We start from the raw sequence: 17208 nt of genomic DNA, 5'->3' as shown, positions 1-17208 counted from the left end.
AAAGCTTCAAGTGCATGTCTTGGAGGGGAAATTTTTCACTTGGCAAACCGAAATTTTTAATTAAAACGCTGGAATTGTTTTCTTTACCAAAAAAATATTAATTAAAACGAAGAATTTTTACGTTATTTTCCAACTATCATTTCAAATTTTCATCGCAGAGCCTCACTGAACGGTTTTAATTAATTATACAGGGTGAGTCTGCTAAAAATACCTTTCGCAAAAAAATATGTAGCACATAAACTTTTTTGTAATAAATTTTGAAAGTTTTTCATTAAAAAATGCTCTGCATTTATTAACATTTTCAAAATTTTAAAACGATTTAGACCCGATTTTGCATTTTTTGACTTGTTTTTAGCAAAAATATTACGATTTTAATAAAAAAAACGCTCTTAAAGCACAGAAATAAGCAAGTTTTGGCAAAATCTTTTCATAAAAACAAACAAAAATTACCCACTGTAAACCTTTTTTTACTAAAGTTTCCTGAGTTTCTGGATATAAGTTATTTCGAAATTTTGTGTTTAGCTTTGACAAAATTTCCAAAATTTTATAAAATTTTCCAATGCTCTTAAAATCATAGAACATAATACATTTCGCACGTAAGTCATAAATTTTCTGCTTTGATTTGTTAAAGTTTTTAGATTTTAAACTTCTCAGTAACAAATTCTCTACATTTTCAAAAAAAAAACAAAAACAAAGACGTGTAGACTTGATTTTGCATTTTCTTTAGCTTGTTTTGGCAAAAATTTAAATTACGGAACCCAGCAGAGATAAACCATTTAGATTTAATTTCACAATTTTTTGCTTACTTTTGAGAAAATTTTTCAAATTAAAAAACAAAAAATTTTAAATTTTGAAAAATTAGAAAAAACCGATAGATTGATTTAGAACGTTTAAATCTTCATATTCATACCAATTTTATTTAAAGAAGGATTTCGTTCAGTTATTGAGATATACTTAGCAAAAATATACTTTCAATAGACTCACCCTGTATACAAAAACTACATACTAAATGTAAGCCAAGTGACTTAAAATCGAAGAAGTTTTTCTGACATTTACTGTCTGAATTGATAGTTTTCGACTTGGCAACTTTTTACCCGCGAACATTATCTTGAAATCGGCGATAAATTAAAAAATGTTTTTGTTGAACAAGTGAGGCGTTCTGGACCATATAGGTGATTATAAAAATTTCTTTCCCCAGTTGGCAGCGCTCCAAAACATTTCGTATTTGTCACAGGTTGTCGGTTGGAATATCACTCTGTTTTTCCCATTTTTTTATTAACTGGATCAGTTTCAATTAAATATTCCGCCACTTGGAGGCATTATTTCGAACAAATGCCCAGTAAATCAATGTTTTTGCGGCCGAGATGGAATTTTATGAGTCGTAAATTCCAAAAACCGACCTGGAATTCTCCAAGGGTGCAAATTCTATTTTCAGTATTTAAAAATGAGAAATTTCGTCGTAAACAAACCGATTAGTTAATAATAAATTATCCTTGTGTATAAACATTAGCAAACACGTTTTAAAATAGCGTTAATTCAAACACCAACCATCGAGTTCCGAAAGCGTGGACTCGCCGCTGTCGAAGGGCTCCTGCTCCCTCCGGAAATTCCTGCGATGGAGCCCGGAGTCGGATCCAGACCGGCAATGGGCATAACCAGTTCCGGCATAATAGTGCATTTTACTTGCACTTTTCCGCCTTTATCACCACATCACGTTCTTTTTTATCACTGAAAGTCCATCAGCAGCACCACTCTGTGCCTCGACCATCGCTGAAGTCTTCAGCCTGAAAATGCCACTCTGCGTCTTTTTTCAGTGGGAAAACGGGGATTTTTTTTCTCCAACGGGATTTCGAGATTCGCGCCGCGACGTGCTGCTGTCGGAGGGTGACTAAAGATGCAACAGCGTCCAGCATGCCGTGGTAGAGTACGCATGTCAATATGGGGCCATATGGATCAAAATCATTTGAATGTTTGCGAGACTGTTTTCAGCTTATCGCGGGTAAAAACAGCCCAGATTTCAGGCTTTGAAGGTCGCAAAGACCATTTTAGACGAGCAGATGGGGCGTTTGATGGGTTTATTGGGACACTCGAAACTCTAAACAATATGGCAGCTGCTGGGGCTATAAAAATCGAGAGTTTCAAAGAAAACATTTTCCAAAAAATTATACAGAACCTCTACACTTTTACCACAAAAATTCGAAATATCGAGCTTTCAAATAATGAATATTGGTTTTTTATACTCCCATATTGTTTGAACACGAAATACACGAAATAAAATGCATACATTAATTGGTTATTTTTGACCAAATTTGGTGATTTTTTTTCATTCTAGTTTAATAAAATCTGGAAAAAAAAACAAATTTTTGGTCTTAAACTTACCATTTTTGAGATAATCCTGTGATTTATTGGCTTACTTTTTGATAAATTTGGAGCAATAATTAAGTTTTTGCTAAATAAACGCTCAGAAAGGGTAAATTTTTGGTCATTTTCGACTAAATTTGGTATTTTTTTCGTTCAAGCTTAATAAAATCAGGAAGAAAAGCTTGATTTTTGGACTAAAAACGTGTTTAAATCCTCAGAACTTGCAAAAATAATGATTTATTGGCTTACTTTTTAAACAATTTTGTGCAAGAATACTTGCTAAAAAATCGCTTAAAAAAGGCAAATTTTTCATAATTTTTTTCGACCAAATTTTGTGATTTTTTCGGTCTAGCTTAATAAAAACTGAAAGACAAACTTGATTTTTGGTCTAAAAATGTGTTTTAATCCTCAGAACTTGTAAAAATAATGTCATTTTTGACATAATTCTATGATTTATTTATTAGCTCATTTTTTGAGAAAATTTGCGCAATAATTGAGTTTTTACTGAATAAACGCTAAGAAAAGGTAAATTTTTGGACATTTTCGACCAAATTTGGTGACTTTGTTGTTCTAGTTTAATAAAAACAAAAAGAAAATCTAAACTTTTGGTCTAAAAACGTGTTTAAATCCTTAAAACTTGCAGAAACAGTATTCAATTTTTAGAGCCCTAACTAAATTTTTACCAAAATGGGTATTCTGTTAACCGCCCTGACTTTATTAAAATGTAATTTTTTTGCTTTTCGTTTATTAAAACTCAGCCTATGCAAAAATCTGCGTTCATTGAGTAATTTTTTGGAAAAAAATGAAGTTTCCAGCTTTATCCAGAAGGAGGAGATACGAACATGTGAACGCAAAATTTGTCTAATTTTATAGGCTTTTCTAAAGTTTTCGTCTTTTTCATAATGAAGACAATATTTACAATCCAAAAACGACCACCGGATTCGAACAAACAGAAAGTTTTACATAAAAATCAAGTGTGTATGATGATTTTTTTTAATTGTACACATCATCTCTTTACATACTCACCCTAAACTCTGTTAATCTAGATAATATCAAGAAAAACAAGAACATTTTTATTTAATATATTTTATGAAAATCATTTAAAAACACGTTGTATATGCATAATGAATTTTGAGAAGATTTTCGAGTTTTTATCAAAATAACGGCAGCATCAATAAAAAACACAGGTATTAACCCTTGATGATGATGTTAATGGGTGAAAAATTGTTGATCACCTTTTATGCAACTTTGAACAAGCGTTAACTTCCCTGTTTGACGTCATAAAATCATTTCCTCGCCGTTTCGTTAAAAAGGTGCAATAATAAGCAATCCCCCCGTTTTCTCAAGTCGCGAAAATTCAAACGTCTGCCATAAAGCTCGCAACCCTGAACAATAAAGTCATATTCTTCATGAATTCCAGTTTCATTTTTCTCATTACCATCCATTTGAAGCGAAGCGAATTTTACAGCGTTGTTTATGAAACACTCGAGCGGAAAATTCAGCGACAAAGCCCGACTTAATTTATTACAACATTCCTTAACGAAAAATGCACCCAGCATCAATAATTAAGGTGAAACTGGCAATAATGTGGATGAAGACGCACTCTTTCGGTTTTACGTCGTCGGTGAAATAGTGCAAGAGTCAATTGCCACCAGCAAATCCCGCTCGTAAAACTCCTTTACCCAACTTAAAGCCCGTAAACAATGAAAGCAACGAAATAAAGTCTGCTTTACCTAACACGTAATGTTTGCATGCCACGCATTTTCCCTCGGCCATAAATCTCGCCCCGAATCGAATTAGAATTTGTCAAAAAGTGAATCTTTTATACGGAACCGTTTCTTTTAATTTAGGACGTCCATTCGGTCGTGAAAATTTAATATCTGGCCCGTTTTTTCGCCAAAGCCGCCGGTTATAAATCACGCCAAAGTCGAAGATTTCGGTGTTAAACGTTTGATGGTGAGGACTTAATTACGGGGCCCCTATCATGTTTCAGGACCTAATTTAACCTGAAACCAGCTCATTTCCTGCATGATGCTAACGCTGGTTAACAGTGGCAGTTAATTATTTGCCACGACATTTATCCATTTATCCACACTAGACGTTTCGTTATTTAAATCCTGTTGCTGAGTCGATGCAGCTCGGAATTGAAAAAATCAGACGACGGTTGACAGCAGACAAGCCTAAATTGATCGAAATAAACTTTCCCTTTAAACTTAAACTCCAGCTTTTAAATCTCGTCGAGGAAAACCTGCATTTTTGAATTAAACGAATTTTTCGCTTCAACCTCGGTGAAAATCAAGTGGTTTTACGTAAGAACTAATTCAGATTTTTTTATACAGGGTGTTCATTTGAAATGGAAAAATTTTTGCGAAGAAGGCTTTGAAAAATACGTCAACAATTTTGTTTTGAAACAAACTAGATTTTTTATTTTGCTTCCGTATTTTGCATTTTTTTGTTAGAATTTACGAAGACCTGTTCTTCAAAGTCAATGCTTGTTTTATTCTCGGTACAATTGAGCAGGTATTAATTTTTAATTGAAATTTTGATAATAGCAGTCTGTAATAAGCAAAAGCAAATTATCCGGTCAATTGTTCTACCGGGTCGTATTTGCCCCGATTGAGCAATATTATTTGAAGGCAAACCATGTTAGTATTTGCAGCAGCGCCTTAATATTTGGTCGGGCGCACACGAACACATACTTCTTGCAAATTAATTCCGTCAAAATATTTACACAAGGAACCTGCACAACGTTTCGGTAACGTAAACAATCGACAGGTTAGGACCGGGAAAATAGGAAAAAGGGTCAGTTAAACTAATCCGTCTTCAATTGCCAATTTATTTTAAAGAAAATATTTACAATAGTCACAAATTCACTCAAACAACCTTGTATCACATCCGCATTTACAATTATCACACATCGGAAAACTTATGACTAGGGGTTTTCTGCCAATACAGGTCGCTTTTTTATTTAATAACAGTATATAACAAACTGAAAATTTATTCGTCGGGATTTTCGGCCAAATTCCCGTCCAGGTTACTGGCCAATTCCTCCGGTTCGGTAACCGGTAACGAACACGCGAAATTTCGGCAAACATACGCCGCAGGTTTGCCTTGAATCGGCCGAAGCCTAGCCAAGGATTCATGCCGGCGGTACAACAATCCTCCTGGTCCATCAGTCACCGCCAAAATCCTCCCAGGTATAAACCTAGACCTGACCACGTCAATCAAAGCCTGAGTGTTGTTATCCTCCGTCGGTCCGGCTATAAAAACCTAAACAAACCTAGACCCCGTCCAAACAAACCTAAACCACTCACCTGTGTCGGCGAATTATGATAAAAGAGCAAAGCCGAAGTCATTTCAGGCAAAGCCACCGGAATCGATTTTAACCGATCGGCAAAGACTGTCAACGTCCGACCGGCCTTTGCCCTCAAATCCGCCCGGTCCAAGTAGGCGGCGAGTCGGATTAAATTGTGAACGGCAATCGAGTTGCCACAGGGCTCAGCACCGTCTTGATCTGAAAACTCACCGAATAGAGGACGCGACGCCATCTAGGATCGAGTTACCTTCCTTGCCCCGAATCAATATACTCGAGTCGTTTGCAGGACTTGTGAAATAACCGGAACCTTTAGTGTCCCAAAAGAGGCGATCTTGTTGCTCTTGCAACACTTCCGCCCACGATAACCAATCAGCATCGAGAGATGCCTCGTATAAATCGAGAAGGCCCCGAATCAAGAAGGCGTAGTCGTCCAAAAAACCGTTGACAGGGGTTGGTCTACGGTTGATTGAATTCAGAGTGGGTTGTGATTTTGAAAGTAAGTTGGCGACGCTGCCACCACGACATTTGAAGTACAGTTGCCAACTTAATTTCAATGTTATTAATTACTAGAGACTGGATCTTAGGTCACTTCTCTAACCCGCTTTTCTTCAAATTCGAAATAAATCTGTTCTATTGAAAATGTAAATATGTATTTATTCCTAAATTGACTTGTTTGTGTAATTTTAGAAAGAATTTTTATTTTAGTATTTATTTTTTAGTATGTATGTAATAAAGAATTTTAAGTTTTTTAATAAACGTGTTACGATTTTGACTTACGTTTGGACGATTTTGGCGTTGTCTCCCTTATAGCAACACCGCAACAGTGTCTTATCTTGCTCATTGTAGAGAAACTTTTTAATGAAAGTGGCCGCCAGGATGGCCCGATTTATATACTCTTGATCTTTAAGAACAAACCCAGCTTTAGCAAACCCGGAGATCATTAACCCGTTCCAGGACGTTACAATCTTAGTATCAACGTGCGGTTTTGGCCTTTTTTGTCTCTCCTTGTACAAAATTTCGTGGCAACTTTTCAAAATCTCTTTAACGGTTTCCACCGACGTCTTAAACTTTCTTGACGTGTCTTCAAACGACCCGAAACAAACCAAAATGTTCTTTTTTTCCAATTCATGATGCGGGTCTTGCGCTGGGTTAACATTACCATCTTCTTTGACATTGTAATGATAGATGAACAAATCACGATGAGATATATCGTCGGTTTTAGTTTCTCCGAGAAGTTTTGAGATTTCTTCAAACTCCCAAACACAAAACGCACCTTCGCGTTTATGGGAAGCCCCTTCATAAGGGTAGGAATCGGCATCTTCAGCCCCATAGAACCCGCCTAAAGGGTGACTCAAATCCCTCGAGACATACAAGAGGATGTCTCTGAGGACCTCAGCAAAGAAATCGTCTTTGGTAACAACAAACGCATCGGCGTAAGAAACCGCCAATTGTGCTTGATCGTAAAGCATTTTTTCGAAATGTGGGACATGCCAACGGTCATCAACCGAATATCTGGCAAACCCACAATTAACATGATCATGTATACCACCATATGCCATTTTTCTCAGTGTGTTCAAACACATATGGAGGCACCTAAACCCCTGTTCTGAGTGTTTATCTCTCGAATACATGTGAAACAAAAAATTCAAGTTACACGGTTGGGGGAATTTCGGTTGTGCTGAAAATCCCCCAAAATCATCCTCGTAAGAGTGTGACAATTGGAGAAGACACTTCTTCCAAACGTCCTCACCCGGAACGTTAATATCCTGTTTGGCGGAAATTTCCCGCTCGCTCACTTTACGTAACACCTCTAATGAGTACTTCCCCGAGTTGGCAATGGCCGACTGTTTGGTCCGCCATTGCTCGGCGATTGATTTCAACACGGTTTTAAAGCCAGGTCGTCCGTACTTATCCTCAGGGGGGAAGTACGTACCACCAGCTAAGGGCTCAAGTGTTGGGGTGAGGAACACAGACATTGGCCAGCCCCCACCCCCAACACTAGCCTGAATAAACGCCATGTAGAGTTTATCAACGTCAGGACGCTCCTCGCGGTCCACTTTAACATTGATAAAGTGTTGGTTCATGATTTTTGCCACCTCTTCATCTTCAAACGACTCTTTCTCCATCACGTGACACCTGTCAAGTTAGTTGCAAACATAGGGACATGCCTACCAACCAAATAATTACCAGTGGCAAGTGGAGTAGCCAACTGAGAGGAAAATGAGTTTGTTTTCCTTTTTTGCGCGATCGAAGGCCTCCTGGCCCCAGGGATACCAATCGACGGGGTTAGTGGCATGTTGTAGCAAATACGGAGATTTTTCCAATGCCAGTCGATTTGTTTTGGTCGAAGTTGACATTGTTCGAGCGAGGTTTGGGCCCAATGACATTGACCTAGATAATAACGCATCTCAATACCGGAAGGACGTGTTTATTTAATTATCTAAGAGCGAGGGCAAGGTTAGATTAGACGTGCTGGAGTCGGCGTAATCAATAACAAAAAGTTATGACTTACCTAAGAAGTGGCTTCAAAGTTGGTTTTTTCTCGTGGTCGCGTAATCTGGGGAGTGTGGAAGCGGTCGCTTGAAAGTTGTTTGAAATATTATGCAAATCTGCATGTGACAAGGACAGTCTGCGAAACAGGCTCTGGACGGTTGGGTTTTGCACGACACGCGTTATAATCATCGCGGTGGTGCTTGGGGTACTACATGGTACGAGCAAAATAGAAGAAATGCGACGTTTGATTATTTTTAAATGTAGAAAAGTGAAAGGAAGGAATATTTTGGTTTGGCTGGGATCGAACTGTCAGGTTGACAAGGAGAGTACGACGTAAATAAATAGTCAAGAGGCGGTCTGGAGGGGATCAATAGAAAAAAACAAATTATTATTCACTATGTTTATTCATTAAAAAATAATACAAGTATTTTAGACAACTACTTCGGAAATTAAATCCATTAAATATAATAACGTAAAGAAATAGTCAAAAGAACATCTGGTTACATAAAAAAAGAAAACCACAAAATATTCTCATTTATTGTGTTTTTTTTATTTAGTGGTAAATGGGCATTATCCAAATTACTTCCACTTACTTATTTTTTGTTACAAACAATATTTTTTACACAGAAATTCATAACAAAAATTAAGTCGGGCTCTTTCGGAACAACGAAAAAAACCGACGTGCTTTAAATACAATTTTAAGTCAATTTTTGACTCAAAATCAAAGAAATTTTAATTTAGTTAAGTAATTTTTGGTCTGTTTTAACACAATTTTGTTAAACACAAATCAATGTTCGTGATTAAAAAAAATATATAACTTAAACATATAAAGGGGATATCAGAACCATAACATCTGACTTCATTATACTTTTTATATATTTTGGGAAACGTAAGTTAAACTATTCTTGATTCTACTCAGCAGTTTTGCGTTGTCTTTTGGCTTGTGTTAGACGACACGTCCGCTCACCTGAAACGAGTACCCAATTAAACAGCTTTAGAAATTCGTGTTTGTCCATTATCTACTTGCTTGCGTCAGAATTGGTCAATCACTTGGCTCAATTGATATTTATCGTGTCAATATTTGTATTATTTTTTATTTGAACATTTATTACAACAACCGTCCTGTAGCTTGAAACGCCTTCCCCTTCCATTTAACTGCACCAGCGCCACCTCCGAAACCTCACAAAACTTTCTTTTCGGATCGTTCATTTTTTGCGACGAGTTGGGTGAGCAAACTTTTACATAATTTTCCGGTTTTAATCGTTAAAATCCAAAAAATACGACTCTTTTTCCTATACTTAACTGTAACGGAACCATTATCTATGATTTTTTCCCAATTTGTGTGACCGATTACGCGGATTATCACAGATAAAAACTGGCCTTATTTTTTGGGCAAGGGGTGTTGCGTTGCCTGCAGCAGCCCCTAATCAATTAAGGCAAAATCAAAGCCTCGTTTAATCCCAGAAAGTACCGTTGCTTATCTGATTCATGGCGAGGCAACAACTGAAAGAAAAAATTGAGGTTGTGTAACACACGTGGCGGGTTTTTTCATTGGGGTTGTTTTTGCAGTGACGGCTCGTCAGGACCAAAATGGTGAACGGGAGGATTCCCACGGTTTGTTCCAAGACTTACGTTACTCCCAGACGTCCCTATGAAAAGGCACGTTTGGACCAAGAGTTGAAGATCATCGGTGAATATGGTCTTCGAAATAAACGCGAAGTGTGGCGTGTGAAGTACACGTTGGCTAAAATTCGTAAAGCCGCCCGAGAATTGCTCACACTGGAAGAAAAGGACCCGAAAAGGTTGTTTGAAGGTGAGGGAAATTAAATTGGGGGCCCTGACGCCACGCTCTGTTTGATGACTGTGTCAATCAAGAGTGCCAGATCTATCTGAATTAAGGGCAGAGTAAATCCCGCTAGGAAGCAGACTTGTTCACCATGAACTTGCCTGTGCCGAAAGTTAGGGATACATACTTTATTTTTTCTACTTATTTGGTTGTGTTACTAAATAATTCTTAATTGATTAGGTAACGCATTGTTACGTCGCCTTGTCCGTATCGGAGTCTTGGACGAAAACCGCATGAAGCTCGATTATGTCTTGGGTCTCAAAATCGAGGATTTTCTGGAGAGACGTCTCCAAACCCAAGTCTTCAAACTAGGGCTTGCCAAGTCCATTCATCACGCCCGTGTTTTGATCAGACAGAGACATATCCGGTAATTAATCATAAAGGCCAATTAGTTGAATAACTAATGCCTTGAAATTGCAAATGCCGATAAGGCAGGTATTATTTAATCACACACCGAGTCTAGAGTCACTTGATGGGCCGACAATGTTCAGGCAAGTGCTAAAGAAACTCGAAGAGAAATGACACCAGCTTATGCCCCATTTGTGCTCTTATAGCACACTTGGGTACCTTGCGAGGCGACAGTTATTAAAAAAAAAATGTAGGCTTGTTTTAATTTTTATTTTGTTACAGGGTTCGTAAACAGGTGGTGAACATTCCATCGTTTATTGTGAGGTTGGACTCGCAGAAACATATTGATTTCTCGTTGAAGTCACCCTTCGGTGGTGGACGTCCGGGACGTGTCAAGAGGAAGAACCTCCGTAAAGGCGCCGGTGGTGGCGGCGGAGGAGAGGAAGAAGAAGATTAAGCTAATTGTAGCTTTACAAAAATAAATACTTTAAATACAAAGCAAATTTCTTATTTTTGAAACCCTTTCCTTCCCATTTTTTCTGCTTCAAGCACAGCTTCCTAATTAGTACAAATTTTAAAGTAACAACTCAAAAACTTGAGTTAAATATCGAAAAAGTTATTAACTGTTCAAGTGACACGTTGAATCAATCACGGTCTTGCTGACAAAATTAATTTCGCTTTTTCTTAGTTTTTTTAATACAACGGAAAATTCTACTAAAGAGAAAATAGTGTCAAAAAATTCATTTAATTTTGTAATTATTTGTTAGGAGTTCATTATGCAACTCCTTATGATACGCGCTGTTATTGCTGGTTGCAGCTCCTTTTCCCATTTTTCGAATTTCCGAAATTATTACCTTGATTTTCGACCTGGCGAGCCCTCGCCTCGCAGGTAAAAACATTCTTTCTTTTATTTCATTCCTCCCCGTCTATTAATTAAAAAAAGAATTTTAAAAGCGTTCCTCGCTCGCTCAAAATTCCACAAATTATAAAAATCCACAATAAAAATCTCGATTTTGATTAGACGGATTCAAGCTGGTCAATTTTTCCAACATTTCTTATGATCTTTGTTCTCCGTCTCTCCGCTTGATTAGCGCATTAGCGACGTGGAGCATAAACAAGAGGATGAACAGTAGATGGTAATCTTTGATAGATTTTGTAATAACTTTTCAAGAAAAAACTATAATCGCTGCTTGTGGGGGAAAAACAAAACCGCTCATAATTGCTGGGTGTCGACTGGCTCCATTAAAAATTTAAATACAATTATTTTCGGAAAAATGTCGAATTTTTCCACTACAATACACGCACCTGCATTGTTTCAATCATGTCTAAATTGTCAATTTGCGAAATTTGTCACTGGCGACATGCTTTCGCTTGAAAAACTCGCCAATGCCAATATTAAAAATCGCGCTGAGTATACACAACTTTCCACCGAATTAAACCGACTCGAAAAAGAGAAAAAGAATGAGTTGCGAATGTTTAACAATGAGATACAGCGCTTCAAATCGAAATATTCCAAGTCCAACTTCAGCACGGATTCACCCGAGGTATTTATACAGAACACACCCATGCTGGGCTCCCAAATTACCCATAATCGCAGCCAGCGGACCGAAGTGATGGGCGTTATCGCGATTTTCACTTGACACAACTTTCAGGCCTCTAATGTTAAAATGTACGAAACGCACAACCCGGGATTTTGCTACAAGAGGAATGGGGAGCACAGGGTGTTGCAAGTCAGCGAAAACACGCCGCCAGTCGATTTCGAAGTGAATTATACAATTTAATGTTTTTTTTTATTTAATCCTGGTTGTATAACAGAGACTACATTTTTTACTGTTCACAAATGGCGAAGTAGATATTGAAAAAATCCTTTGTCTTCATTTACTCTCCTCGCATGAAACGGACCACTTGACACCACCTAGGAGACCTCGAACTTCCGGTGGTTTCATGAAAAAAGACTCGCCAGTAGAGCAACTAATCGAACGGTCGAAGGAAAACCCACGAGAGGCTGTCTTAAGAGCAATTCTACCGACCTATATCCTTGGTACTTCCCCATAATCCTGTCTTTTTACACAAATAACCGACTTCTAGATGTAAATAAAGGTCACACTAAACGAACCCTTTTGGACGAAAGACTGTCAGCTCGTCTGATAGTCAACGAAAAAATTCTCGAACTGATTATGACCGTGATCACGGCTTTGGAAAACTCAAACCCTGAAAAAGTCCAACACTTGATAAGTCTAGCTGAAGACCCGAGCAGCCTGAAACGAATTTTCAGGAAGCAACACATCCAAGACTTCGTAATGACGCTGAAAAATCACTCGTTGGTCAACAGTTGCAGTTCGTTTATTTTGACTCAACCTAACAAAGTCACTCCTAGTCATATCGCAATTCGGACACCGACTGGTGCCCTTGAAGACCTGGTCCGTTATATCCGTGCAAATGTCTTGCAGTTTCCCAAACGGAGCAGTTTTAATCTCATTGAACCAGAATCTAGAGAACTCCTCACAATTGAACGAAGCAAAATGTCGACCAAAGTTAGTAACTTAAGCACGAAACCGATCACAATAACGATGCCAAAACCAGAGTTTCGGAAAGAATCAAAGGACGAAGCGTCACGTTTTCGTCGGAAAAGCACCAACTTTATCAAGAAAAATATCGAGTCAATCCCGAATTATAAGCGAGGTTCGGAAGATGAAAATTTCACAAATAAGCCGAAAAAAATCAGACGTGCGAGCACCGACTCCAGTCGAAGAACGGTTCCAAATAGCCGCAAAAGTAGCACCACTAGTGATAGAAGCATGCTGGACTCTCCTCTCAAAAAACAGTAAGTTTTTCGGTTCTAACTATTGATTTTGTGATTCCAGGCGAGCAAGTGTTTAGAATTCCAGTCTCAATAATTTTCCAACATGCACGTCCGCCTGGTATGCAAGTTAACAACACTTGCTGACGAATACTAATTTCAGTGAGCATAAGAATGACGAAATTAAAGTACATTTGAAGCAAACAACGTGTCCTGCGTGTATGGAGAAGTGGAAGATCCCGCTTCCTTCGCCCAAAGTGCCGCGGTACAAGCGACCAAGTTCGGGATCAACTTCCAGCGAAGTGCCTCAACCAATCATTAAAACGGACAGTATGCGAAGAATTAGTAACATGATTGAGAAGGAACAGTTTGTTTTGAGTTCGTACGACCGCAGATATTCCAATGTGAGCAGTGGGTCGAACCAAAGCAGGCGAAAATCGAGTGTTCAGAGCGGTTCTTTGGACTTGGTCGCTTTGAATATCTTGGACTTGGAGAAAATTCGGCATGAAATTCGGGAGAAGGAGACGCAGAAGAAGCTTGAGAAGTTTCTAGGTGCTTGAAGCTCGAATAAAGCACTTTCACTGTGATTGTTTGCATGGCTTTCACTTTTTTCAATCCAGTAACGTAAAACTAAGGTACAAATAAAACGTCCCCGTCCTCGATAGTTCCGTTAATGTCGCCAGAGGCGCAGTTGTTCCATTACCGTCCAAGTTTTCAGAGCAATAAATTTATAAAATTGTTGTAATTAAGTAACGGTTAGCACAAGGCAAATAAAAAAAATACAGGCAGATAGAGCATCAAATTCTCAATAAGAGGAGATAAAAATTGTGCAAAAATCATATCTTAAACTACATTAAAAAAAAATTCAAAGTTTTACCAATTTGCACTCTGTCCCATATTTTTCAAAACGCTGCGAATACAGTTACAGATACAAGAAAAATTTTCAGAGGAAAGTTGTAGAGAATTAAATTTCCCTTAAAAAAGTCCGCCAGACCAAATTCCTATCATCAACCATTTAAGCCCCAAAGTCATTCAAAGACGCTCAAGCGATGGATTTCCTCCATTTTGTCGGTGGTCAAATGTTGGAAAATGAATATATTATACCTAAGCCGTTGAAGATAGACATATTGTGTCGCAGACTTTTTTGTGAAAAATTTAATTCTCTACAACCTTGTTCCTTTCACTTTTTTGTATCTTCCACTGTTTGCAAAAAAAGAACGCAAATTGATAATTGTAAGCGATAATTTTTTGGGCACCGTCGCCTATTTATAGAAACGCAGCGAATACGATTGAAGATACAAAAAAGTGTAACAAACGACGTTGTTGAGAATTAAATTTGCTACAAAAAAGTCCGCGACACCATATTTCTATCTTCAACGGTTTGGGTATAAATTCACTTTCCCCTACTTGACCACCGGCAAAATGGAGGATATCCAGCGCTTGAGCGTCTTTGAATAACTTTGGGGCTTAAATGGTTGAAGATAGGGACATGGTCTTGCAGACTTTTTAGTAGTAAATTTAATTCTCTACAACTTTCTTCCGAACATTTTTCTTGTATCTTTAACCGTATTCGCAGCGTTTTGAAGAATACGAAACAAAGCGCAAATTTTAAATTTCAAATAATTTTTTTCTGACGTTTCTTATGAAAATATCAGTCGGCAGTTTTTCTCAGTCTGTTAAGAGTGCAAAGTTTGACATTTGTGCATGTTTTCCAAGTAATTAGTAAGTTGGTTGAATTTAAATTAATTTAAAACGATTTGGAGAAGTGGCATTATTACGCTCGAAGCGCCCTCATTTTACTCTCCGTACTATTTTTTTGGGTTCAGAAAATCCTGCGTTTTTGTACTCGTTTCGTCTCCTAAGTTATAGTCCTCCGTAGTTAATTCCCAAACGTTTGGTGGAAAATTAAAACAAAATAAATCACCGCTAAGCCGAAGATTGAGACAAATGACATTTTGGAATTTATTTAAATGAGTCTGGAAGCCGTGTTTCAAAAATGTACGAGCTGAGAGCTATCTGAATAAACATCGCAAGGTTTTGTTTTGTTTATTGAAGATTTTATGTCTGCAGATTTTATGACGTGAGCTGAACTTTTTGCCATAAGGTTTTCAAGCTCATTTTTGTACACAATTCTGATTTTTGACGGTTCAGAGTTGGTATAAAATATGAAAGTTTCCAGTGTTGGCCACACTTCTCTAGGTAGCAAGGGTCGCTTCCTCGACAGGTGCACAGCACCCAAATATTTTTTAAAGATGATGGACGACACGTTTTTTGTAGTACCTGGCTCCCATTATTATCATTCGAGTCTTGTAGACTTGTAAAGAACCTTAATATGCTTTGATAAATAAAGCTCGCAGCGTGAGTCCCGACCCTTTCATTACCGCAGCTTTTACGACGTTCATAAAACCGAATTTTTAAATCAATTTTTCACAAATCACTTTCGGTATCTGATCGAAACGAATAAAAGAATTTAAACGAGCCGAATTGATTAATAGATAAATTGTCGAATTAAAAACACCTGTTGTAATATGAGCTAATGCTAAATTATTTCCTTTCACATTATTGTCCCGTTCTTTTCTAGCTTTATTTGTTCGCTATTTGCATCCTTGTCGAAGATGCCTAGACTTGACCAACCTTCGCGAAATATTCATGCATTATTTCGTAACAAATACACCTGTCCCTGGCAATTTAAAAATTATAGATTGGTATTTCTTTGCGATTTGTGCTTCATTATCACCGCGTAATATCTTGGGAGATTATTAAATGTTACTGATCCAATTTGCAAACTAGTTTTTAATTGAGGAGCAAAGCTCGCGCTTTAATTGAAATGGGGGGATTTTATTTTCTGAATCACGCTCAGTGCATTTATCATGTCCATTGTTTAACATATTTTCCGTCGTTTTTATGGTGCTTGTAATCCACCATTACGTTATCACGTAAGTAGTTCTCCCAGGCATTTTAAATGACAGGTAATAATGGTATAATTTAACGGAGTGGTGAGGTATCTGGTAATAAACGTTACTGTAAAGGACAAGTGAAAAAATTTCTCTGAAATCGGGACTGAAACCTTGATCGATTTGGGAACCGTTCCATTTTCTCTCCGAGAAAATTTATTAAAATCGTTATGATCTTATTACCTCGTTTCGTGGAAACACAATCGCGCAGGATTTATTACTCAATGAATGCAAATATTTATTGTAAATAAAACGTTTTCTATGGAACAATACGTTACACCGCACCCTCAAACTGTCCGATCATAATTAATGCTCCACGAGTCTTTCGTTCGTAAAGTTTTATTACGTTTGTGATTTATTTAGTTTTTTGTGCATTTTGTGGTGTCAAAGTGAAATTTAGCAGTAAGTGTGCCGCCACTGCGTCTAGCAATAAACCAGCACATTTCCTAGCGATTATCAACTCGACTTGATTTATATTTATTTACTTATGGTGCTATTAAGTCACTATAAAGTGAAGTTTGTGCTTTAAATTTCTCTACGTATCGCGGAATTAATTCCGTCATGATGATTGCAATTACTTACTTACGACGAGTCGTTCGATCGAATTAATTTGTTATCTATAACGAGTCATAAATTATCGTCGATTATGTCGTCGGTTTAAATGAATTCGGAAACGTAAACAAAGATATCGTCGCGATACGCTGACGGAATTTATTAAAGGCATCTCTCGCTCGAAATGTCCATTTGCAACATTTTGATTAGATATGAGTCATTTAGTATCTGAGAGCTGTGCTGAATCATCTGGGGTCGGACAAAGGCACTGTTCATGATGGAAAATTGCATTGTGGACGACTTTGGCCACTCAAAAGTGGCGCCAACTCGGAGGAATTGCCTTTAAACGAAAGTGATCGAAGGCACATGGCCGACGATTCGGGACATCAAGGCTTTAATTGCCTTTTGATGGAGATAATGAGGGGCTTTAACCTCACGATGACCACAATGACCCACATTGAGCGAGGAATCCACAAATGATACAAAACCTCATTGGAAAATTCTCAAGAATTAAGAAAATTCTTCTTTAAATTACTTA

General features: G+C 37.7%; 4 protein-coding genes across 11 annotated transcripts in view; 2 read left to right on the top strand and 2 right to left on the bottom strand.

The window, feature by feature from the left end:
- LOC103314138 (voltage-dependent T-type calcium channel subunit alpha-1G) overlaps positions 1-1906 on the bottom strand; it is a 59720-nt gene extending 57814 nt beyond the window's left edge. For all 5 annotated transcript variants that reach the window (XM_064357647.1, XM_064357646.1, XM_064357650.1 and 2 more), the window contains exon 1: positions 1549-1906. In XM_064357647.1, the coding sequence (XP_064213717.1) occupies positions 1549-1678 (130 nt within the window). In that variant the 5' untranslated portion in view covers positions 1679-1906. The remainder of the gene's footprint in view (positions 1-1548) is intronic.
- Positions 1907-5181: 3275 nt separating this feature from the next.
- Positions 5182-8520, bottom strand: LOC662807 (uncharacterized protein). The gene is made up of 6 exons (XM_008199218.3): positions 8190-8520; positions 7865-8068; positions 6455-7813; positions 5925-6133; positions 5676-5875; positions 5182-5631 (listed from the first exon to the last, which is right to left on the bottom strand). The coding sequence occupies exons 1-6, from the start codon at positions 8357-8359 to the stop codon at positions 5359-5361; spliced, it is 2415 nt and encodes an 804-aa protein (XP_008197440.1). The 5' UTR covers positions 8360-8520; the 3' UTR covers positions 5182-5358.
- Positions 8521-9261: 741 nt separating this feature from the next.
- RpS9 (Ribosomal protein S9) lies at positions 9262-10867 on the top strand. Of its 3 annotated transcripts, none has more exons than XR_001575379.2 (4): positions 9262-9396; positions 9740-9983; positions 10197-10447; positions 10647-10867. XR_001575379.2 is itself a non-coding variant. In XM_962542.4 (4 exons), exons 2-4 carry the CDS (start codon positions 9761-9763, stop codon positions 10819-10821), a joined length of 585 nt encoding a protein of 194 aa, XP_967635.1. In that variant the 5' UTR covers positions 9262-9396; positions 9740-9760; the 3' UTR covers positions 10822-10867. The 3 variants fall into 3 exon arrangements, 1 of the variants encoding a protein (XP_967635.1); XR_010334704.1 differs by having other exon boundaries at positions 10197-10507; XM_962542.4 differs by having other exon boundaries at positions 10197-10383.
- Positions 10868-11660: 793 nt separating this feature from the next.
- Positions 11661-13751, top strand: LOC103314139 (hypothetical protein). Of its 2 annotated transcripts, none has more exons than XM_064357622.1 (5): positions 11661-11908; positions 12017-12127; positions 12180-12405; positions 12453-13188; positions 13245-13399. In XM_064357622.1, exons 1-5 carry the CDS (start codon positions 11726-11728, stop codon positions 13309-13311), a joined length of 1323 nt encoding a protein of 440 aa, XP_064213692.1. In that variant the 5' UTR covers positions 11661-11725; the 3' UTR covers positions 13312-13399. The 2 variants fall into 2 exon arrangements, with proteins under 2 accessions (XP_064213692.1, XP_008197441.3); XM_008199219.3 differs by having other exon boundaries at positions 11663-11908; positions 13328-13751.
- Positions 13752-17208: the final 3457 nt, after the last annotated feature.

This window comes from Tribolium castaneum, chromosome 6 (genome assembly GCF_031307605.1).
Source record: "Tribolium castaneum strain GA2 chromosome 6, icTriCast1.1, whole genome shotgun sequence".
NCBI lineage: Eukaryota > Metazoa > Arthropoda > Insecta > Coleoptera > Tenebrionidae > Tribolium > Tribolium castaneum.
Note: the sequence above shows the minus strand (reverse complement) of the source record. Positions and strands in the feature narration are given on the sequence as shown.